This window comes from Microchirus variegatus (genome assembly GCF_963457635.1).
Source record: "Microchirus variegatus genome assembly, chromosome: 19".
In the NCBI taxonomy this organism is placed as follows: Eukaryota; Metazoa; Chordata; class Actinopteri; order Pleuronectiformes; family Soleidae; genus Microchirus; species Microchirus variegatus.
Genome location: NC_139820.1, coordinates 422,470 through 443,128, shown reverse-complemented (window position 1 = coordinate 443,128; position 20,659 = coordinate 422,470). Strand labels below are relative to the sequence as shown.

Here is a 20,659-nt window from a genome sequence, read left to right as displayed (position 1 = left end):
TTGGCTGAGCAGTGGTCCTCTCCTCTTCCTCCTCTCTTCTCTCCTGCTTCCATTTCAGCTGACAGACACAAATGAAGATGAAGATGAGGAAGTCACTCTCTCACACACACACACACACACACACAGACACACACACACACACACACACACACACACACACACACACACACACACACACACACACACACACACACACACACACACACACACACACACACACACACACACACACACACACACACACACACACACACACACAGCGATGTCTCACTCTGTCACCGTTTCCAGAAACAAAAACCGTGAACGTGATTAAAACTTCATCTCAGAAAATGCTAAAAGTGCTTTGGTCAACAAAGCTTTGACGACAATTACGCTTTGATACATATATATATATATATATATACGTATATATATATATACGTATATATATATATATATACGTATATATATATTTATGTGTATAAGTGTGTGTGTGTGGTAACCACGGCAACAGCACACCTGCTGCTCTCAAACTAAAAGTGTGTCAGGAAACATGAAGCTTCCTGTTGTTGTTGTTGTTGTTTTCCAGGTCAATTGTAAACGAACGTTAAATGTTAAAAATGTTTAATCCATCAATCGTCACATTTCCTGCCTCGTCATTGAACACATCACGCGTCACCACCGAGCGATGAGTTCAAGGACACTGGGACGTCAGAGTTTCCACAGCTGCTCGTTTAAAAATCTGTCAAAGATTTATTCTGATGTGTTATTTTAATGATTATTATTACTTCAAAATAAAAGTCTCACCTTCTGTTTGTCCACACTAAAACATGACACAGCCGATTTCAAAATAAAAGTCTCACACTTGTTTGTCCACACTAAAATATAACACTGCTTTTCAAAATAAAAGTCTCACTTTCCGTCTGTCCACATGAAAACACAACACAGTAGATTTCAAAATAAAAATCTCACTTTCTGTTTGTCCACATTAAAAGATGACACAGCTGATTTCAAAATAAAAGTCTCACCTTCTGTTAGTCCACATTAAAAGATGACACAGCCGATTTCAAAATAAAAGTCTCACCTTCTGTTAGTCCACATTAAAAGATGACACAGCCGATTTCAAAATAAAAGTCTCACTCTTGTTTGTCCACACTAAAATATGACACAGCCAATTTCAAAATAAAAGTCTCAGGACTGGTGTTATAAAACTGAGAGACTTTCAGTTTGTTTTCATCAGTGACTGTTGGACTGTGTTTAAAACACTCTATAAAATCTCCCGAGCAGAGTCCAGGAGATGATGAATGATCTAAGTCATCATCATCATATTATCAACACAATAAAAACAGTATGTGGTTTCACAGATTATAACTTGATCCAGGTCATGTTTATGCTGATATCTCATGCTAACGTCTTAAACACATCAATGATGGACTTTTACTTTAACTGTTTAAATCTAAACAATGATAGTGTTTGGTCTGTAGTCAGACCCTGACTGTCCTGCTCTCATGATCTATATCTATATATATTTAAACTCAATAAACAGATTCTGTCGTTAAATCCAGTTTCTCCAGGTTTGTTGTGTCTAAAATAAGACATGAAAACACAGGTGATGGAGTTTTTACTGAGTCAAACAGACTTTTAAACCTCATCTGTGTGAAATGTGCTATATAAATAAAATGGATTGGATAAATGTCGTAGAATATTTGTTTTTGTAAAGAACAAATGAAATACATTTTTATTATGAATGGTACTTTTCAGACTGTCCTGCAGTTGTTATATTGTGTGTACTGTGTACTTTGTACTGTGTGTTAACCTCATCAGATCTTATTGTTTTATTATTTCTTGGAAAACTCTACTGTGTACTGGCTGATGCAGGTTAGACTGTTAATCTTTTATTTGCCCTTTGCTCCCAACCGTGACCAGGTAAACGCCATAAAATATATATGATGGTTATATATAAACGACCTGACAGAACCTCTTTTTCTGTCAGTGTGTGTGTGAGCTGTATGTAGGTGTGTGTGTTACATACACAGAAATACGTATCTGTGTTTTAAACACAGCAAACACTGATTGAACTGAGACGTTTGAGGACATCGAGACACATTTGATCTTCATCATCAACAACAACAACAACAACAACAAGACGTTTGTTAAAAATCATCTTCATATGAAGTAAGTGTTCATGAATATTCTCTTTCTTTTTCTCTTAACACGCTCTCACAAAGGTTTTCTTTGTATGAAAATTGAAGATTTATTCAGCCTGAACAAACTCACATATCTGTACTTTGTTATTGACTTTGACTCATTTACTACATCTCCTCTGTCTTAGTTCCTCGTTACTACCAAATAAAAGCAGGTATCTTCCCTGTCAGATGTGGGCTTGTTTGGGCCTTTTCCACAGCTCCATTTGGAAACAATTCATTAAAACATTAAAAATACACAATTACAAATAAGATAATTTACATTTTGTCTGGTTATAAAGGATAAGAAAACATGCAAAGTGTATTATGTATGTAGATCATATATGTAAAACTGAAATGACAAAGATCTTTAGGGAAAAAACATGTTTTTCAATGACACTGTAACATGTTTAAACTCGGGCTGAACCATTATGGCAAAAATATTAGTCACAATTATTTTTGACTGATATTGAAATCATGATTAATAGACTTAATTATTGAGTAACTTGAGTATTTATTGAATCAACTCAACTTTAAATATCATTTAAAAGAACAGCCAGAAATGACGGAGCCCCCGAAGTCACATGAGTCACATTTTTTTTTTTTTAATCTGGAGTTTCCCCCAAAAAATTTTTTCCCATATTTTCTTTTGGAAAAACATTTCTTTCCATATTTTTTGGGGGAATTTTTTTTTTCCCCAATATTTTTTTTTTAAATATATTTTTTCCCATATTTTTGGGGGGAAAAAATATTTTTTCCATATTTTATTTGGAAAAACATTTTTTTTCCCATATTTTTTTTGAAAAACATTTTCTTCCCATATTTTTTTTTCCACATTTTTTTGGGGAAAAATATTTTTTTCCACATTTTTTTGAAAAAAATATTTTTTCCCATCTTTTTTTGGAAACTCGAGATCTCGGCTCTCCAATAAAAATATGAAAAAAAAATTTGGGAAAATTTTTTTGGGGAATTTTTTTTTCCCATATTTTTTTGGGAAATTTTTTTTGGGGGAATTTTTTTTTTTTCCCATATTTTTTGGGGGAAAATTTTTTTTTCCATACTTTTTTTGGAAAGTCGAGATCTTGAGTTTCCAAATTTTTTTTTTTCCACAAATGTCACACACTTGCTGCAGCTGCACGTAACACGGGTGCATTCAAGGTGTTTTTCGAGCATAGGAACTACATACACACCGCACCGTGCAGCGCATTAATGGTTTTTCTTGGATTATAATGTTTTTATGATCGTGAGAAGACATATGAATAAAATTCAATTAATCGTCCAGCCCTAGTTTAGACCCTTTCAGGGGGTCTGGAGTGTTAATCAGGGGGTCTAACCCCCCCAGACCCCCCTGTACTTCACACAGTGCTTTTATTTCTAAAACTTAACTGACTTTTGATACTTCAGTAAATGTCATCAACTTTTACTAAAGTAAAAAAAATAAAGTTTCTTTTTTTTTAAAGTGATATTTTCTGGTCTCAAACGTGTACTTTTACTCTAAAAGTATCTCTGTACAGTACTTTTATACAGAGACTGACTGTGTGTGTGATGGGAGTTCACCTCTGATCTAACTCTGATAAAAGAGTTTCTTTATTCGTCAAAGAGGAAATTTACACAAAGACAATAAAGATAAGGATAATCAAAATATTTCACATTCATTCAAGAAAAGTACAATAAAAAAGATATTAACTGAGACACTGAGACTATGTATAAAAACTTTAAATAGAGTTGAATACAATAGAATGTATATAATAGACAATTTACAGAATATATACAGGACCAGATATTATCATTTCACGTTTTGTTTTGAAAGACTTCCTGTTTCATTCCTGTGTCATTGATTCTTGTGCAGGTGCTGTGCTCCACCTAGTGGCGTCAGAGCGGAACTACACCGAGGCAAGATTGATTTAATGAGTTTCTGAAATACTTTTCACGGTGATATGATATTAAATTAAATTAGATAAATTAAATCTGCTATTTTTAATCCGTCAATAATCTGTAATTTCCTTTAATTCACATTGTGAGACAGAAGATAACAAGGCGTGTGTTTGTAAATCAGACAAAATAAAATGACGTTAAGTTTGACCTCTGACCTAATGTCGTGTTAAGGTGGAGAAGCAGAGATGGAAGCCCCGCCCACTGATGTCACAGCTCACAGGTGAGGCGGAGCTTCGTGAGACACTTCTCTACGAGTCAAAGTTTCTACGACAAGATCTTTAATCTGAAACCAAACAACTCTGAAGTCTTAGTTTAACGTGTTGTGTTTACGCATCTATGTCATTTCACTGTCCTCTGGTGGCACAATTTAGTAGTTCATGAGTAGAATTTAGCGGGGTCTGTACGCAGAGCGACGCCACAATCAGTATTGTTGATGTTGTAGCACCACCTGCTGGACCGGAGTGGTACAGCTAGTAGTCAGTGATTCGTACCTGAGCTACAACGTCTGTGGCGGAAACTGAACCTTTAGTTCTTCAAGAAAAGTTCTTGGTTACAGAAGTTCTGGATACTTTTGGTCAAAATGTGTAAATGTATTTGATTTATGATAATAATCATGAAATCATCCTGTGATTGTTTTCAGATCAGACTCTTCCAGATCTGAAATCAGCAGATTCTCCTACAAGTCCATGGCACCACCATTAACTTTTGGAAAAGAGCCTCCAACAGAGTGAGTCAACATGGTTCCAGTAGAGGGCGCTGTCCTCACCCTGCAACATGTTTTGTTCTAAGTTGTCTTTGATTCTACCACCATGAAATCCGCTAGCGTTCCAGTGTGAGCAGTGAGTAGCTACTGATCTCAAACGCTAACGTCCTTAGCTAAAAAGATCACTTGGTTTCTTGAAAAACTGACCTGCGTTGGCCATGGGCCATGTGGAAGGGATTTGGACTTGTAACTGAGAGTTGCTTGTTTGAATCCCCTTCAGGTCAAGGGCTGGGGTTCTCCTGAGCAAGGCACCCAATCAGTCATTGTTGATTTGGACACTGTAAATTGACCCCAGTCACAAGGGGGCCACATCCAAGCCCCGGTCCCAAACCCGGATAAACGGGAGGGTTACGTCAGGAAGGCGTAAAAATCAAAATCAAATGTGTGGCGCCCCCTAGAGAGGGAGACGCTGAAAGTTTTTAAATGTATTTGATTTATGATAATAATCATGAAATCATCCTGTGATTGTTTTCAGATCAGACTCCAGATCTGACATCAGCAGATTCTCCTACAAGTCCATGGCACCACCATTAACATTTGAAAAAGAGCTTCCTTCAGAGATTCAGTGAGTCAACATGGTTCCAGTAGAGGGCGCTGTCCTCACCCTGCATCACGTTTTGTTCTAAGTTGTGTTTGATTCACTCTGGGGCCTCGTGCCGAGTGAAATAAGTGACTTTATTTATCCCTTAGGGGGAATTCTTTCTCTGCATATAACCCATCCTCTACTTGGAACCTTCCTAGAAGGAGCAGCCACAATGAACAGCTACCGGGGAGTAATGGGGGTTGGGTGCCTTGCTCAGGGGTACCCCAGACCTTTGACCTGGTGGGGACTCAAGCCGGCAACAAGCCAAGTTCCCTTTCCACTTAGCCATGGGCCACTAGGACATCCCTGAGTAGTTAGGTCCAGTCCAAACTCTGGGTTATCTTGAATCACCATCAGGGGGTGACTCCACGGGTTTATATACAAGTCAGTGAGAACATTTGAAGTTAACGGTTGCATCCATCCATTATCTACCGATTTATCCTCCTTGTTCCGAAGTTGTTCCAAACGGGGCTCAAACCCAGGAACCCGGGTCTTCTTGCTGCAAAGGCAAGAGTGCTAACGACTACACCAACCGTGGGCCGGTAAAAAGGTCATTTCCCTGAATTACCTGAACCTTACAGGTCATTTGTTTCCTGCCACTCATGAGGCAGAAGTTGCATATTAGACTTTGACAAATCGTAGATCGAGTGAAATGGTCCACAAATCTGGATCTAAGTCTTTTTCTCTCCACAGAAACTCCATCAGTGACACCGAGACCTTCCTGAATCCAGATGACAGCAGTAAGACTTCACCTCACTACACTTCATTTTTCTCACATTTTCACCAACATCCACTCACTCTGGTTGCATCTCTACTCCAGGATCTCCTGCTGAAGTTTGTCAACAACAACTCAAGACTTCTATGAAAACCAAGCTCCAGTTTGTCATTGAAGGGATTCCTAAAGTAGGAAACCAGACTCTTCTGAGTCAGATCTTCACCGAGCTCTATGTCGTACAGGGAGGGTGGAGAGAGGTTGAGGGAGAACATGAGGTCATAAGAATTGAGACATCATCCTGGAAACCTAACCATCCAGAAGAACCAATCAGGTGCGAGGACATCTTTAACAGAGATCGGCCAATCAGGACAGTGATGACAATGGGATTCGCTGGCATTGGGAAGACGGTCTTAATCCAGAAGTTCACTCTGGACTGGGCTGAAGACAAAACCAACCAGGAGATACACTTCACATTTCCTTTGTCTTTCAAAGAGCTAAATCTGCTAAAGGAGAAGAAGTTCAGCTTAGTGGAACTGATTCATCTTTTCTTTACCGAAACCAAAGAAGCCGGAATCTGCAGGTTTGAAGACTTGAAGGTGGTCTTCATCTTGGATGGTCTGGACGAGTCTCGACTTTCTCTGGACTTCCACAACACTGAGATCCTGACTGATGTCACAGCGTCCACCTCAGTGGAGGTGCTGCTGGTGAACCTCATCAGGGGGAAACTGCTTCCCTCTGCTCGCCTCTGGATAACCACACGACCTGCAGCAGCCAATCAGATCCCTCCTGACTGTGTTGACATGGTGACAGAGGTCAGAGGGTTCACAGACCCACAGAAGAAGGTCTACTTCAGGAAGAGGTTCAGAGATGAGGAGCAGGCCAGGAGGATCATCTCCCACATCCAGACATCACGAAGCCTCCACATCATGTGTCACATCCCAGTCTTCTGCTGGATCACTGCAACAGTTCTGGAGAACATGTTGAGAACCAGAGATGGAGGAGAACTGCCCAAGACCCTGACTGAGATGTACGTCCACTTCTTGGTGGTTCAGTCGAAACGCAGCAACATCAAGTATACTGAAGAACCTCAGCCGGATCGTATATGGAACAGAAAGACCCGAAAGATGATTGAGTCTCTGGGGAAACTGGCTTTTGAGCAACTGCAGAAAGGAAACCTGATCTTCTATGAATCAGACCTGACAGAGTGTGGCATCGATATCAAAGCAGCTGCAGTTTACTCAGGAGTCTTCACCCAGATCTTTAAAGAGGAGCAAGGCCTGAACCAGGACAAGGTCTTCTGCTTCGTCCATCTGAGTGTTCAGGAGTTTCTGGCTGCTCTTCATGTCCATCAGACCTTCTGCAAATCTGGTGTCAATCTGATGTCGACCACTTCCTCACATCATAAAATAAGAAAACAGTCACTAAAGCTCGTCTATCAGAGTGCAGTGGACCAGGCCTTACAGAGTCCAAACGGACATCTGGACTTGTTCCTCCGCTTCCTCCTTGGCCTTTCTGTACCAACCAATCAGGGCCTCTTACGAGGACTGCTGTCAAAAGGTAGCTCTCAGAACAACCAGGAAACAATCCAGTACATCAAGAAGAAGCTCAACGAGAGTCAGACTCGAGAGAGAAGCATCAACCTGCTCCACTGTCTGAATGAACTGAACGACCCTTCTCTGGTGGAGGACATCCAAGAGTCCCTGAGATCAGGAGCTCTGTCCACACAGATGGACGGACTTCGATATGGACAGACTCGGGTATGACAGATGGAAAGACTCGGGTACGACCGATGGACGGACTCGGGTATGACCGATGGACAGACTCGGGTATGACCGATGGACAGACTCGGGTATGACAGATGGACAGACTCGGGTATGACCGATGGACGGACTTGGGTATGGACAGACTCGGGTATGGACAGATGGACAGACTCTGGTATGACAGATGGACAGACTCGGGTATGACCGATGGACGGACTCGGGTATGGACAGATGGACGGACTCAGTATGGACAGACTCTGGTATGACAGATGGACAGACTCGGGTATGATCGATGGACGGACTCGGGTATGGACAGATGGACGGACTCAGGTATTGACTGACAGTGTCTAAGGTTCCTTCCTCTTCTTCTCCTCCAGACTGGATCACATTGGAGAACAGAGACTCAAACCTGGTCTGAAGAAGTGTGAGTGTTTGTCCATCACAGATTGTCCTCATATCCAGTGCTTCATCTGATCAGCTTGTGTTTTCCCCGACAGACGCCTGTGACCTCACAGTGGACATGAACACCGTCCACAGGAACCTGAAACTGTCCAACGTCAACAGGACAATGACGTCGGTGCAGGACAGTCAGTCGTATCCCGATCATCCTCACAGATTCCACGCTTGGCCTCAGCTGCTCAGACGCTCTGAGCTCTCGCTGTTACTGGGAGGTGGAGTGGGCGGGGCGAGTGAACCTGGCGGTGGCGTACGAAGGACTGTGTCGGCGGGAAGTTTGCAAGGCCTCCAGGTTGGAGTCCAGTCCTGGAGTCTGATCTGCTCAGATGTGGAAGGTTACTTCACGTTGCACGATAACGAGAGGGAGGAGGCGTGTCCTCTACCATCCTCACCCTCTCACAAAGTAGCGGTGTATTTGGACTGTCCTGCTGGGACTCTGACCTTCTACAGAATGGCAGAGGACACGCTGATCCACCTGCACACCTTCAACGCCACGTTCACCGAGCCGCTCTACCCGGGGTTCGGGTTTGCGAACCATTGGCCTGGTTGTTCTGTGACTCTGTGTTCAGTGTGACGTGTGTGACCTGTATGCAACTAGGGATACCTATACGGGATCCGATCCAGTATAGGGATTCCGGTACACGCGTAATTCACAGATATGGAGTGTATGTGACGTGACGTGACGTGTATGTGACGTGTGACGTGTATGTGACATGTGACGTGTATCAGAATCAGAATCAGAATCAGAATACTTTATTAATCCCCGTGGGGAAATTGTTAGGGTTTGTACGTGTATGTGACGTGTATGTGACATGTGACGTGTGACGTGTATGTGACGTGTATGTGACGTGACGTGTATGTGACGTGTATGTGACATGTGACATGTGACGTGTGACGTGTGGCGTGTATGTGACGTGACGTGTATGTGACGTGACGTGTATGTGACGTGACGTGACGTGTATGTGACGTGATGTGTATGTGACGTGTATGTGACGTGACGTGTATGTGACGTGACGTGTATGTGACGTGACGTGTATGTGACGTGACGTGTATGTGACGTGACGTGTATGTGACGTGTATGTGACGTGACGTGTACGTGACGTGTATGTGACGTGTATGTGACGTGTATGTGACGTGACGTGTATGTGACGTGTATGTGACGTGTATGTGACGTGTATGTGACGTGTATGTGACGTGATGTGTATGTGACGTGACGTGTATGTGACGTGACGTGTATGTGACGTGACGTGTATGTGACGTGTATGTGACGTGACGTGTATGTGACGTGACGTGTATGTGACGTGACGTGTATGTGACGTGACGTGTATGTGACGTGTATGTGACGTGACGTGTACGTGACGTGTATGTGACGTGTATGTGACGTGTATGTGACGTGACGTGTATGTGACGTGTGACGTGTATGTGACGTGTATGTGACGTGTATGTGACGTGTGACGTCACATACACGTCACATACACGTGTGTGACGTGTATGTGACGTGTATGTGACGTGACGTGACGTGTATGTGACGTGACGTGTATGTGACGTGACGTGTATGTGACGTGACGTGTATGTGACGTGACGTGTATGTGACGTGACGTGTATGTGACGTGTATGTGACGTGACGTGTACGTGACGTGTATGTGACGTGTATGTGACGTGTATGTGACGTGACGTGTATGTGACGTGTGACGTGTATGTGACGTGTATGTGACGTGTATGTGACGTGACGTGTATGTGACGTGTGACGTGTATGTGACGTGTATGTGACGTGTATGTGACGTGATGTGTATGTGACGTGACGTGTATGTGACGTGACGTGTATGTGACGTGACGTGTATGTGACGTGTATGTGACGTGACGTGTATGTGACGTGACGTGTATGTGACGTGACGTGTATGTGACGTGACGTGTATGTGACGTGTATGTGACGTGACGTGTACGTGACGTGTATGTGACGTGTATGTGACGTGTATGTGACGTGACGTGTATGTGACGTGTGACGTGTATGTGACGTGTATGTGACGTGTATGTGACGTGACGTGTATGTGACGTGTGACGTGTATGTGACGTGTATGTGACGTGACGTGTATGTGACGTGACGTGTATGTGACATGACGTGATGTGTATGTGACGTGACGTGACGTGTATGTGACGTGTATGTGTATGTGACGTGTATGTGACGTGTATGTGACGTGACGTGATGTGTATGTGACGTGACGTGTATGTGACGTGACGTGTATGTGACGTGTATGTGACGTGACGTGTACGTGACGTGTATGTGACGTGTATGTGACGTGTATGTGACGTGACGTGTTTGTGACGTGTGACGTGTATGTGACGTGTATGTGACGTGTATGTGACGTGACGTGTATGTGACGTGTGACGTGTATGTGACGTGTATGTGACGTGTATGTGACGTGACGTGTATGTGACGTGTGACGTGTATGTGACGTGTATGTGACGTGTATGTGACGTGACGTGACGTGTATGTGACATGACGTGATGTGTATGTGACGTGACGTGACGTGTATGTGACGTGTATGTGACGTGTATGTGACGTGTATGTGACGTGACGTGATGTGTATGTGACGTGACGTGTATGTGACGTGACGTGTATGTGACATGTGGTTGTGTAAAAGCAAATGTTGAAAATTTCACACCAACAACAGGTTCTGATTTGTTGGATATTGTTTTGTCTGTAAAATGTAAAGTGTTTGTAAATGTTTATAATGACATAAACATGGACATGAAGTCAAATATAAATATAATATGAGGGAGCTACATGACCATCATTGTGTAATATAAAGGGTATATGAAGGGTTTGTATATAATCTGGTGACTCACTCAGTCGTCATGGAAACTGCTGATGTTTTTTTTTTAAAAGGAGTAAAAAAATGACTTTTGTTTTCTGTATTCTTCTTAAAAATGAAAACAAATGCTTGTAGTTTCCTGTCGCAATTGATCAGTGAAATGTGTCAATAAAATCCATCTCTGCTTTATGATGATTCCGCTCTGTTTTTGACATTTCTAACGTCCCACTGACTTCATTGGACCTCTGCTCAAAGCTCCGCCCACATTTTTACGAATAATCCTGATGATAGTCCTGCGTACATTTACATCGGAGGTCAAGAACTGGGAGTGACGTCGTCACATAATAATAATATAATTATAATATAATTAAATATCACAAACAAGCGAACGTATCTATAAGCTAGCTGTTGTTAGCAGTAGCATTTACTGTGAAACAAAAACACCACAGACGTTAAATTAACTGGAAAAGTAGCAGTGTTTTCACCTGTGGCAGCCATCTTGGAATCACATGTCGGGCGGGTTGTGAGGTTGTCCGGAGTTAGTCCGCCCACAACTGGAACACAACATAAATATATTGTATATAATATAGGGATTTGGACTTGTAACAGAGAGTTGCTTGTTTGAATCCCCTTCAGGTCAAGGACTGGGGTTCTCCTGAGCAAGGCACCCAATCAGTCATTTATCCAAGCACAGAAAAACAGGAGGGTTAAGTTAGGAAGGTGTTGTATATATATTATTACACACTAATGACTGAGTGATTCGCCTACGTGACAGACAGATAAATAAACGGTCGATTTACAGCCTGTTTCACAATTTACAGTGACAGAGTGTCACGTTATATTTTCATTTAGAAAGTGAATCTCTGGTCAGGAGTCCAGGGTTCATTACAGATACAGACTTTAATCTTTTATAATGTTGTTATGATATCAGACTGTGACAGAAACTGCTGCGTGGCTCAGATTTGATGACTTCTGTGGCTGATTCTGCTGCTGATTGTGATTCTGTGTCCTGTAGAATAGTGACCTCTGTGCTTTTGGCTGCAGGCCTGGTTTGACTGTTAATCTTTTATTTCGTTTTATTCCGTTTGGCTCCAGTCTGGGGCTTTGTTCACGTCAAGTACAGCTGTGTCGGATACTCTGTGTATTAAACACACAGCAAACACTGATTGACCTGTGGTGTTTGAGGACACATTTGATCTTTAACGACAACAACAACAACAACAACAACAAGGCGTTTGTTAAAAATCATCTTCATATGAAGTAAGTGTTCATCAACATTCTCTTTCTTTTTCTCTGGTTAAATCAGAGTCGCTGATTCTCTCTGTTCTGTTGCTCGAGCAGAGGATTAAAAATGTGTGGATTATTGTAGATAAATCTGCTCTGTTGTGTTTTACATGCTCGAAAAATACATAATTATAAAAATGATATTTAATCATTATAAATGACAGGGAAAAACATAGTTGTTTTTTTATGAAAATGTAACATTTATTCAGCCTGAATTTTGATGTAAAAGATGATGATGTGAAGAAACTCACATATCTGTACTTTACTTACTCTACATTTCCTATAAATCTCTTTGTTCCTCGTTACAACCAAGTAAAACCAGGAGAAGAAGAAGACGTAGTATTATGGTCTGTATTTATATAGAGCTTTTCTAGTCTTGATGAACTGCTTTAAAATACTTTGACTTCTAAAACTTGAGTAAATTTTATATCAGAAAATAACTTTTGATACTTAAGTAAATGTCATGAACGTTAAGACGTTTACTTCAGAAGTTTTATTTTTTTTAAAAGTGACTTTTTCTGATCATATACATACTTTAAAGTACTTTTATAAACAGACTGTGTGTTTGCATCTCCTGATATTAACATTCACTTTGCTCATGTTCTCTGATCTGGTTAATGTTTAATTTACTCTCTCTCTGTTCAGAATTCACCTCCAAACCCTAAACCACGACTCTGACCAACGCACCAGACTACCATTAATAATTCCCACATATAATCATTATGTACAGGTGCTGTGCTCCATCTAGTGGCGTTTGAGTAGAACTACACCAAGGCAAGTTTGATTTATTTAGTTATGATGTTATTATTCCATTATGTTGAGAATCTTAATGCGTTTTTCTGTTTGCATTTTTGTGTTTTAATCACGTCGCGTCATCAGGATGAACATCACGACAACAAGATGTGTGTTTGTAAATCAGACAAAATAAAATGACGCTAAGTTTGACCTCTGACCTCATGTCGTGTGAAGGTGGAGGCTCCACCATGAATCGGCGTGAGGAGGCAGAGATGGAAGCCCCGCCCACTGATGTCACAGCTAACAGGTGAGGCGGAGCTTCATGAGACGCTTCTCTACGAGTCAAAGTTGTCAAAATGTGTAAATGTATTTGATTTATGATAATAATCATGAAATCATCCTGTGATTATTTGCAGATCAGACTCTTCCAGATCTGAAATCAGCAGAGTCTCCTTCAAGTCCATGGGACCACCACCACTTTTTGGAGAAGAGCCTCCAACAGAGTGAGTCAACATGATTCCAGTAGAGGGCGCTGTCCTCACCACGGGCCAGGTGGAAGGGATTTGGACTTGTAATGGAGAGTTGCTTGTTTGAATCCCCTTCAGGTCAAGGACTGGGGTTCTCCTGAGCAAGGCAACCAATCAGTCATTGTTGATTTTGACACTCTAAATTGACTCCAGCCACAAGGGGGCCCACATCCAAGCCCTGGTCCTAAGGAGGGTTGCGTCAGGAAGCTATAAAATCGCTGCCAAATCAAATATGTGGCGCCCTCTAGAGAGGGAGATGCTGAAAGTTTTTGATAATAATCATGAAATCATCCTGTGATTGTGTGCAGATCAGACTCCAGATCTGAAATCAGCGGAGTCTCCTACAAGTCCATGGGACCACCACCACTTTTTGAAGAAGAGCCTCCAACAGAGTGAGTCAACATGGTTCCAGTAGAGGGCGCTGTCCTCAACCTGTTTTGTTCCAAGTTGTCTTTGATTCTACCACCATGAAATCCGCTAGCTTTCCTGTGTGAGCAGTGAGTAGCTACTGATCTTAAACGCTAACGTCCTTAGCTAAAAAGATCACTGAGTTTCTTGAAAAGCTTTGAACTGACCTGTTTTGCCCATGGGCCATGTGGAAGAGATTTGGACTTGTAACAGAGAGTTGCTTGTTTGAATCCCCTTCAGGTCAAGGACTGGGGTTCTCCTGAGCAAGGCACCCAATCAGTCATTTATCCAAGCACAGAAAAACAGGAGGGTTAAGTTAGGAAGGCGTTAAAATCGCTGCCAAATCAAATATGTGGCGCCCCCTAGAGAGGGAGATGCTGAAAGTTTTTAAATGTATTTGATTTATGATAATAATCATGAAATCATCCTGTGATTATTTGCAGATCCGATTCTTCCAGATCTGAAATCAGCGGAGTCTCCTACAAGTCCATGGGACCACCACCACTTTTTAGAGAAGAGCCTCCAACAGAGTGAGTCAACATGGTTCCAGTAGAGGGCGCTGTCCTCACTCTGCATCATGTTTTGTTCAAGTTCTAAGTTTGATTCACTCTTGTACCGAGTGAAATAAGTGACTTTATTTATCCCTAAGGGGGGATTCTTTCTCTGCATTTAACCGATCCTCTACTAGGAACCTTCCTAGAATGAGCAGCACCCAGTACACGACTGCATTTGAAGGCAGCATCTATAGAAATGGCTTCTGTTTATACGCCACACAAAAGACAGTCCACTGGACCGAGCCTTTTGTCCGTACTTTGCGTTAATTTGATGATGCTGCTCATCATCGTTCGAATATTCCCCATCAATGGTACGACTTACATTCGGTGGTCTTACGTTCTACCACCACAAAATCCGCTTGCGTTTCTGTCAAGTTCAGGTTTCTAGCACAGTAAAATAACCTCTTCAAAGTTCTCCATGTTTGTTGATGCCCTCTCACGAACGTGAGAGACAAAAGACCTATGGAGGTATGTTGGGTTCAGACGGACGTCAACAAGAAAACCCCACAAAAATAAGTATAAATGGGCCTTAAATGTCACAGTGGTTAGCAATATTGTCTAACAGCAAGAAGGTCCCAGACAATCCCGGACCATCCACCGTCCTTGAGGTCCTTCACTGCTCCCAGGTCTAGGAAGGCTCCTGGTAGAGGATGGGTAAAAAGGTCATTTCCCCACAGGGATTAACTGAACCTTACAGGTCATTTGTTTTTAGACTTTGACAAATCGTAGATCAAGTGAAAATGGTCCACAAGTCTTTTTCTCTCCACAGAAACTCCATCAGTGACACCGAGACCTTCCTGAATCCAGATGACAGCAGTAAGACTTCACCTCACTACACTTCATTTTTCTCACATTTTCACCAACATCCACTCACTCTTGTTGCGTCTCTACTCCAGGATCTCCTGCTGAAGTTTGTCAACAACAACTCAAGACTTCTCTGAAAACCAAGTTCCAGTTTGTCAATGAAGGGATTCCTAAAGTAGGAAACCAGACTCTTCTGAGTCAGATCTTCACCGAGCTCTATGTCGTACAGGGAGGGTGGAGAGAGGTTGAGGGAGAACATGAGGTCATAAGAATTGAGACATCATCCTGGAAACCTAATCATCCAGAAGAACCAATCAGGTGCGAGGACATCTTTAACAGAGATTGGCCAATCAGGACAGTGATGACAATGGGATTCGCTGGCATTGGGAAGACGGTCTTAATCCAGAAGTTCACTCTGGACTGGGCTGAAGACAAAACCAACCAGGAGATACACTTCACATTTCCTTTGTCTTTCAAAGAGCTAAATCTGCTAAAGGAGAAGAAGTTCAGCTTAGTGGAACTGATTCATCTTTTCTTTACCGAAACCAAAGAAGCCGGAATCTGCAGGTTTGAAGATTTGAAGGTGGTCTTCATCTTGGATGGTCTGGACGAGTCTCGACTTCCTCTGGACTTCCATAACTCTGAGATCCTGACTGATGTCACAGCGTCCACCTCAGTGGACGTGCTGCTGGTGAACCTCATCAGGGGGAAACTGCTTCCCTCTGCTCACCTCTGGATAACCACAAGACGAGCAGCAGCCAATCAGATCCCTCCTGACTGTGTTGACATGGTGACAGAGGTCAGAGGGTTCACAGACCCACAGAAGAAGGTCTACTTCAGGAAGAGGTTCAGAGATGAGGAGCAGGCCAGGAGGATCATCTCCCACATCCAGAAATCACGAAGCCTCCACATCATGTGTCACATCCCAGTCTTCTGCTGGATCACTGCAACAGTTCTGGAGAACATGTTGAGAACCAGATATGAAGGAGAACTGCCCAAGACCCTGACTGAGATGTATGTCCACTTCCTGGTGGTTCAGTCCAAACGTAGCAACATCAAGTATACTGAAGAACCTCAGCCGGGTTGTATACGGAACAGAAAGACCCGAAAGGTGATTTCATCTCTGGGGAAACTGGCTTTTGAGCAACTGCAGAAAGGAAACCTGATCTTCTATGAATCAGACCTGACAGAGTGTGGCATCGATATCAAAGCAGCTGCAGTTTACTCAGGAGTCTTCACCCAGATCTTTAAAGAGGAGCAAGGCCTGAACCAGGACAAGTTCTTCTGCTTCGTCCATCTGAGTGTTCAGGAGTTTCTGGCTGCTCTTCATGTCCATCAGACCTTCTTCAATTCTGGTGTCAATCTGATGTCGACCACTTCCTCACATCATAAAATAAGAAAACAGTCACTAAAGCTCGTCTATCAGAGTGCAGTGGACCAGGCCTTACAGAGTCCAAACGGACATCTGGACTTGTTCCTCCGCTTCCTCCTTGGCCTTTCTGTACCAACCAATCAGAGCCTCTTACGAGGACTTCTGTCAAAAGGTAGCTCTCAGAACAACCAGGAAACAATCCAGTACATCAAGAAGAAGCTCAACGAGAGTCAGACTGGAGAGAGAAGCATCAACCTGCTCCACTGTCTGAATGAACTGAACGACCCTTCTCTGGTGGAGGACATCCAAGAGTCCCTGAGATCAGGAGCTCTGTCCACAAAGACACTGTCTTCTGCTCAGTGGTCAGCTCTGGTCTTCATCCTGCTGTCATCAGAGGAACATCTGGATGTGTTTGATCTGAAGAAGTTCTCTGGTTCCGATGACACCCTTCTCAGGTTGCAGCTGGTGGTCAAAGCCTCCGTCAAAGCTCAGTACGTGAACCCAAACATTTGGGTGATCCAGACTGTGTTAGCTTCATGCTAACAATACAAGCTATAGCCAATACTATATGAAAGCCCAGAGTCCAGACTAAGAGCTAATGTTGTTTTGTCATCATAGCGTGATGTGTCCATTATGGACTGTTTGACCCTGTGAACGAGGGGGTGGGGCTTAACAGAGAAATGGGTTGTCTTTAACACCAACTCTTCTCCTTCAGGCTGAGCGGCTGTAACCTCTCAGACAAAAGCTGTGACGCTCTATCCTCAGTCCTCAGCTCTGGGTCCTCGAGCCTCAGAGACCTGGACCTGAGTCAGAACCACCTGAAGGACTCAGGAGTGGAGCTGCTCTCTGCTGGAATCAAGAGTCCACACTGTGTAGTGGAGACGCTCAGGTCAGATCACACTGTGAGGCTTCCACATCTGAACCACTCCTGAATTTTGTTACGAGATATTTTAACAAACACATCAATGGTTTTTTTTCAGGTTGCATCAAAACAAGATCACACAGAAATGCTGCAAGTATTTGTCCTCAGTCCTCATTTCTGAGTCCTCGAGCCTCAGAAACCTGGACCTGAGTCAGAACCACCTGAAGGACTCAGGGGTGATGCTGCTCTCTGCTGGACTCAAGAGTCCACACTGTGTAGTGGAGACGCTCAGGTCCGATCACACTGAACTAAACAGAACCGAGTTGTTTTTGAAAATATTGTGAAGCCGCTGTAAAATGTTCATTTGTTTATTTATTCACTTTAGGTTGAGTCAAACCCGTTTGTCAGAGAAAAGCTGTGAGGATTTGTCCTCAGTCCTCAGCTCTGGGTCCTCGAGCCTCAAAGACCTGGACCTGAGTCAGAACCACCTGAAAGACTCAGGAGTGGAGCTACTCTCTGCTGGACTCCAGAGTCCACACTGTGTACTGAAGACGCTCAGGTCCGATCACTGTGGTACTAAACAGAACCCACTCACTGAAACTATTGTTTTTGAAAATATTGCGACGCTGCTGTTTTTTAAATTCACTTTAGGTTGAGTCAAACAAGTTTGTCGGAGAAAAGCTGTGAGGATTTGTCCTCAGTCCTCAGCTCTGAGTCCTCAACTCTCAGAGACCTGGACCTGAGTAAGAACAACCTGCAGGACTCAGGAGTGGAGCTGCTGTCTGCTGGACTCAAGAGTCCACACTGTGCACTGGAGACGCTCAGGTCTGGATTCTGCTGCTGATCCACGTCTGTAGATTGTGGGACTTCAACGTGACGTTCTAATGTCTTCTCTGTGTCTTTCAGTCTCTCAGGTTGTATGGTCTCTGCAGAAGGCTGCTCTTCTCTGGCTGATGCCCTGACCTCTAACCCCACCCACCTGAGAGAACTGGACCTGAGCTACAATCATCCAGGAGTCGCAGGACAGAAGCTCCTGTCTGCTGGACTGAAGGACCCACACTGGAGGCTGGAGACACTCAGGTATGGACAGAAGGACACACTCAGGTATGCACAGACTCTGGTATGGATGACCTCAGGACTCGGGTATCCCAGGTGGATGGACTCGGGTATGGACAGATGGACAGACTCGGGTATGCCAGTTGGACGTACTCGGGTATGGACAGACTCGTGTATGACCGATGGACGGACTCGTGTATGACCGATGGACGGACTCGGGTATGGACGGACTTGGGTATGGACGGACTTGGGTATGGATACTCGGGTATGGACAGACTCGGGTATGGACTGACTCGGGTATGGACTGACTCTAGTATGGACTGACTCAGGTATGGACTGACTCAGGTATGGACGGACTCGGGTATGGACAGACTTGGGTATGGACGGACTCGGGTATGGACAGATGGACGGACTCAGGTATTGACTGACAGTGTCTAAGGTTCCTTCCTCTTCTTCCCCTCCAGACTGGATCACATTGGAGAACAGAGACTCAAACCTGGTCTGAAGAAGTGTGAGTGTTTGTCCATCACAGATTGTCCTCATATCCAGTGCTTCATCTGATCAGCTTGTGTTTTCCCCGACAGACGCCTGTGACCTCACAGTGGACATGAACACCGTCCACAGGAACCTGAAACTGTCCAACTTCAACAGGACAATGACGTCGGTGCAGGACAGTCAGTCGTATCCCGATCATCCTCACAGATTCCACGCTTGGCCTCAGCTGCTCTGCAGCGACCCTCTGAGCGCTCGCTGTTACTGGGAGGTGGAGTGGGCGGGGCGAGTGAACCTGGCGGTGGCGTACGAAGGACTGTGTCGGCGGGAAGATGGCAAGGCCTCCAGGTTGGGACGAAACGACCAGTCCTGGAGTCTGATCTGCTCAGATGTGGAAGGTTACTTCACGTTGCACGATAACAAGAGGGAGGAGGCGTGTCCTCTACCATCCTCACCCTCTCACAAAGTAGCGGTGTATTTGGACTGTCCTGCCGGGACTCTGACCTTCTACAGAATGGCAGAGGACACGCTGATCCACCTGCACACCTTCAACGCCACGTTCACCGAGCCGCTCTACCCGGGGTTCGGGTTTGCGAACCATTGGCCTGGTTGTTCTGTGACACTGTGTTCAGTGTGACATGTGTGTGACGTGTACGCGACATGTCACGCAACGCAACGTGTATGTGATGTGTGCAGCGTGTATGCGTCACGTATGCGGCGTGAATGTGACATGTACGTGACATATGTGACGTGTACGCAACATGTGACGTGTATGCGACATGTACACAACATATGTGACATATGTGACGTGTACGCGACATGTACGCAACATATGTGACATATGTGACGTCACGTGTATGCAACATGTCCTCAACATGTAGGTGACATATTTGGCGTGTACGTGACGGGTACGTGACATGTACGCAACATGTATGTGACATATGTGACGTCACATATACGCAACGTGTATGTGATGCGTCACATATGCGGTGTGAATGCGACATGAATGTGACATATGTGACATGTACGCGTCATGTACGTGACGTTTATGCAACGTGTACGCGACTTTTACGCAACTTTTGCGCGACATGTATGTGACGTTTATGCGACGTGTACGCGACGTGTACGCAACTTTTGCGCGACATGTACGTGACGTTTATGCGACGTGTACGCGACGTGTACGCGACTTTTGCGCGACGTGTATGCGACATATACGTGATGTTTATGTGACGTGCACGCGACTTGTACACGACGTGTATGCGACTGATAAGTGACATGTACGTGACTTACGCGGCGTGTACGCAACTTGTACGTGAAGTGTGCGCGACATTTAAATGACATGTATGTGGTCGTGTAAAAGCAAATCGAAAAAATATGA

The 20,659-nt window shown here is 43.8% G+C and overlaps 1 protein-coding gene across 1 annotated transcript; it reads left to right on the top strand.

Moving 5' to 3' along the window:
- Positions 1–13,427: 13,427 nt before the first annotated feature.
- On the top strand, positions 13,428–19,918 carry LOC310940563 (uncharacterized protein; the record flags this gene model as incomplete). The annotated part of the gene is made up of 14 exons (XM_083905552.1): positions 13,428–13,513; positions 13,623–13,709; positions 14,042–14,125; positions 14,585–14,671; positions 15,465–15,511; positions 15,592–17,362; positions 17,587–17,760; positions 17,852–18,025; positions 18,119–18,292; positions 18,385–18,558; positions 18,640–18,813; positions 18,870–19,070; positions 19,254–19,300; positions 19,374–19,918. The coding sequence occupies 14 exons, from the start codon at positions 13,428–13,430 to the stop codon at positions 19,916–19,918; spliced, it is 3,825 nt and encodes a 1,274-aa protein (XP_083761678.1).
- Positions 19,919–20,659: the final 741 nt, after the last annotated feature.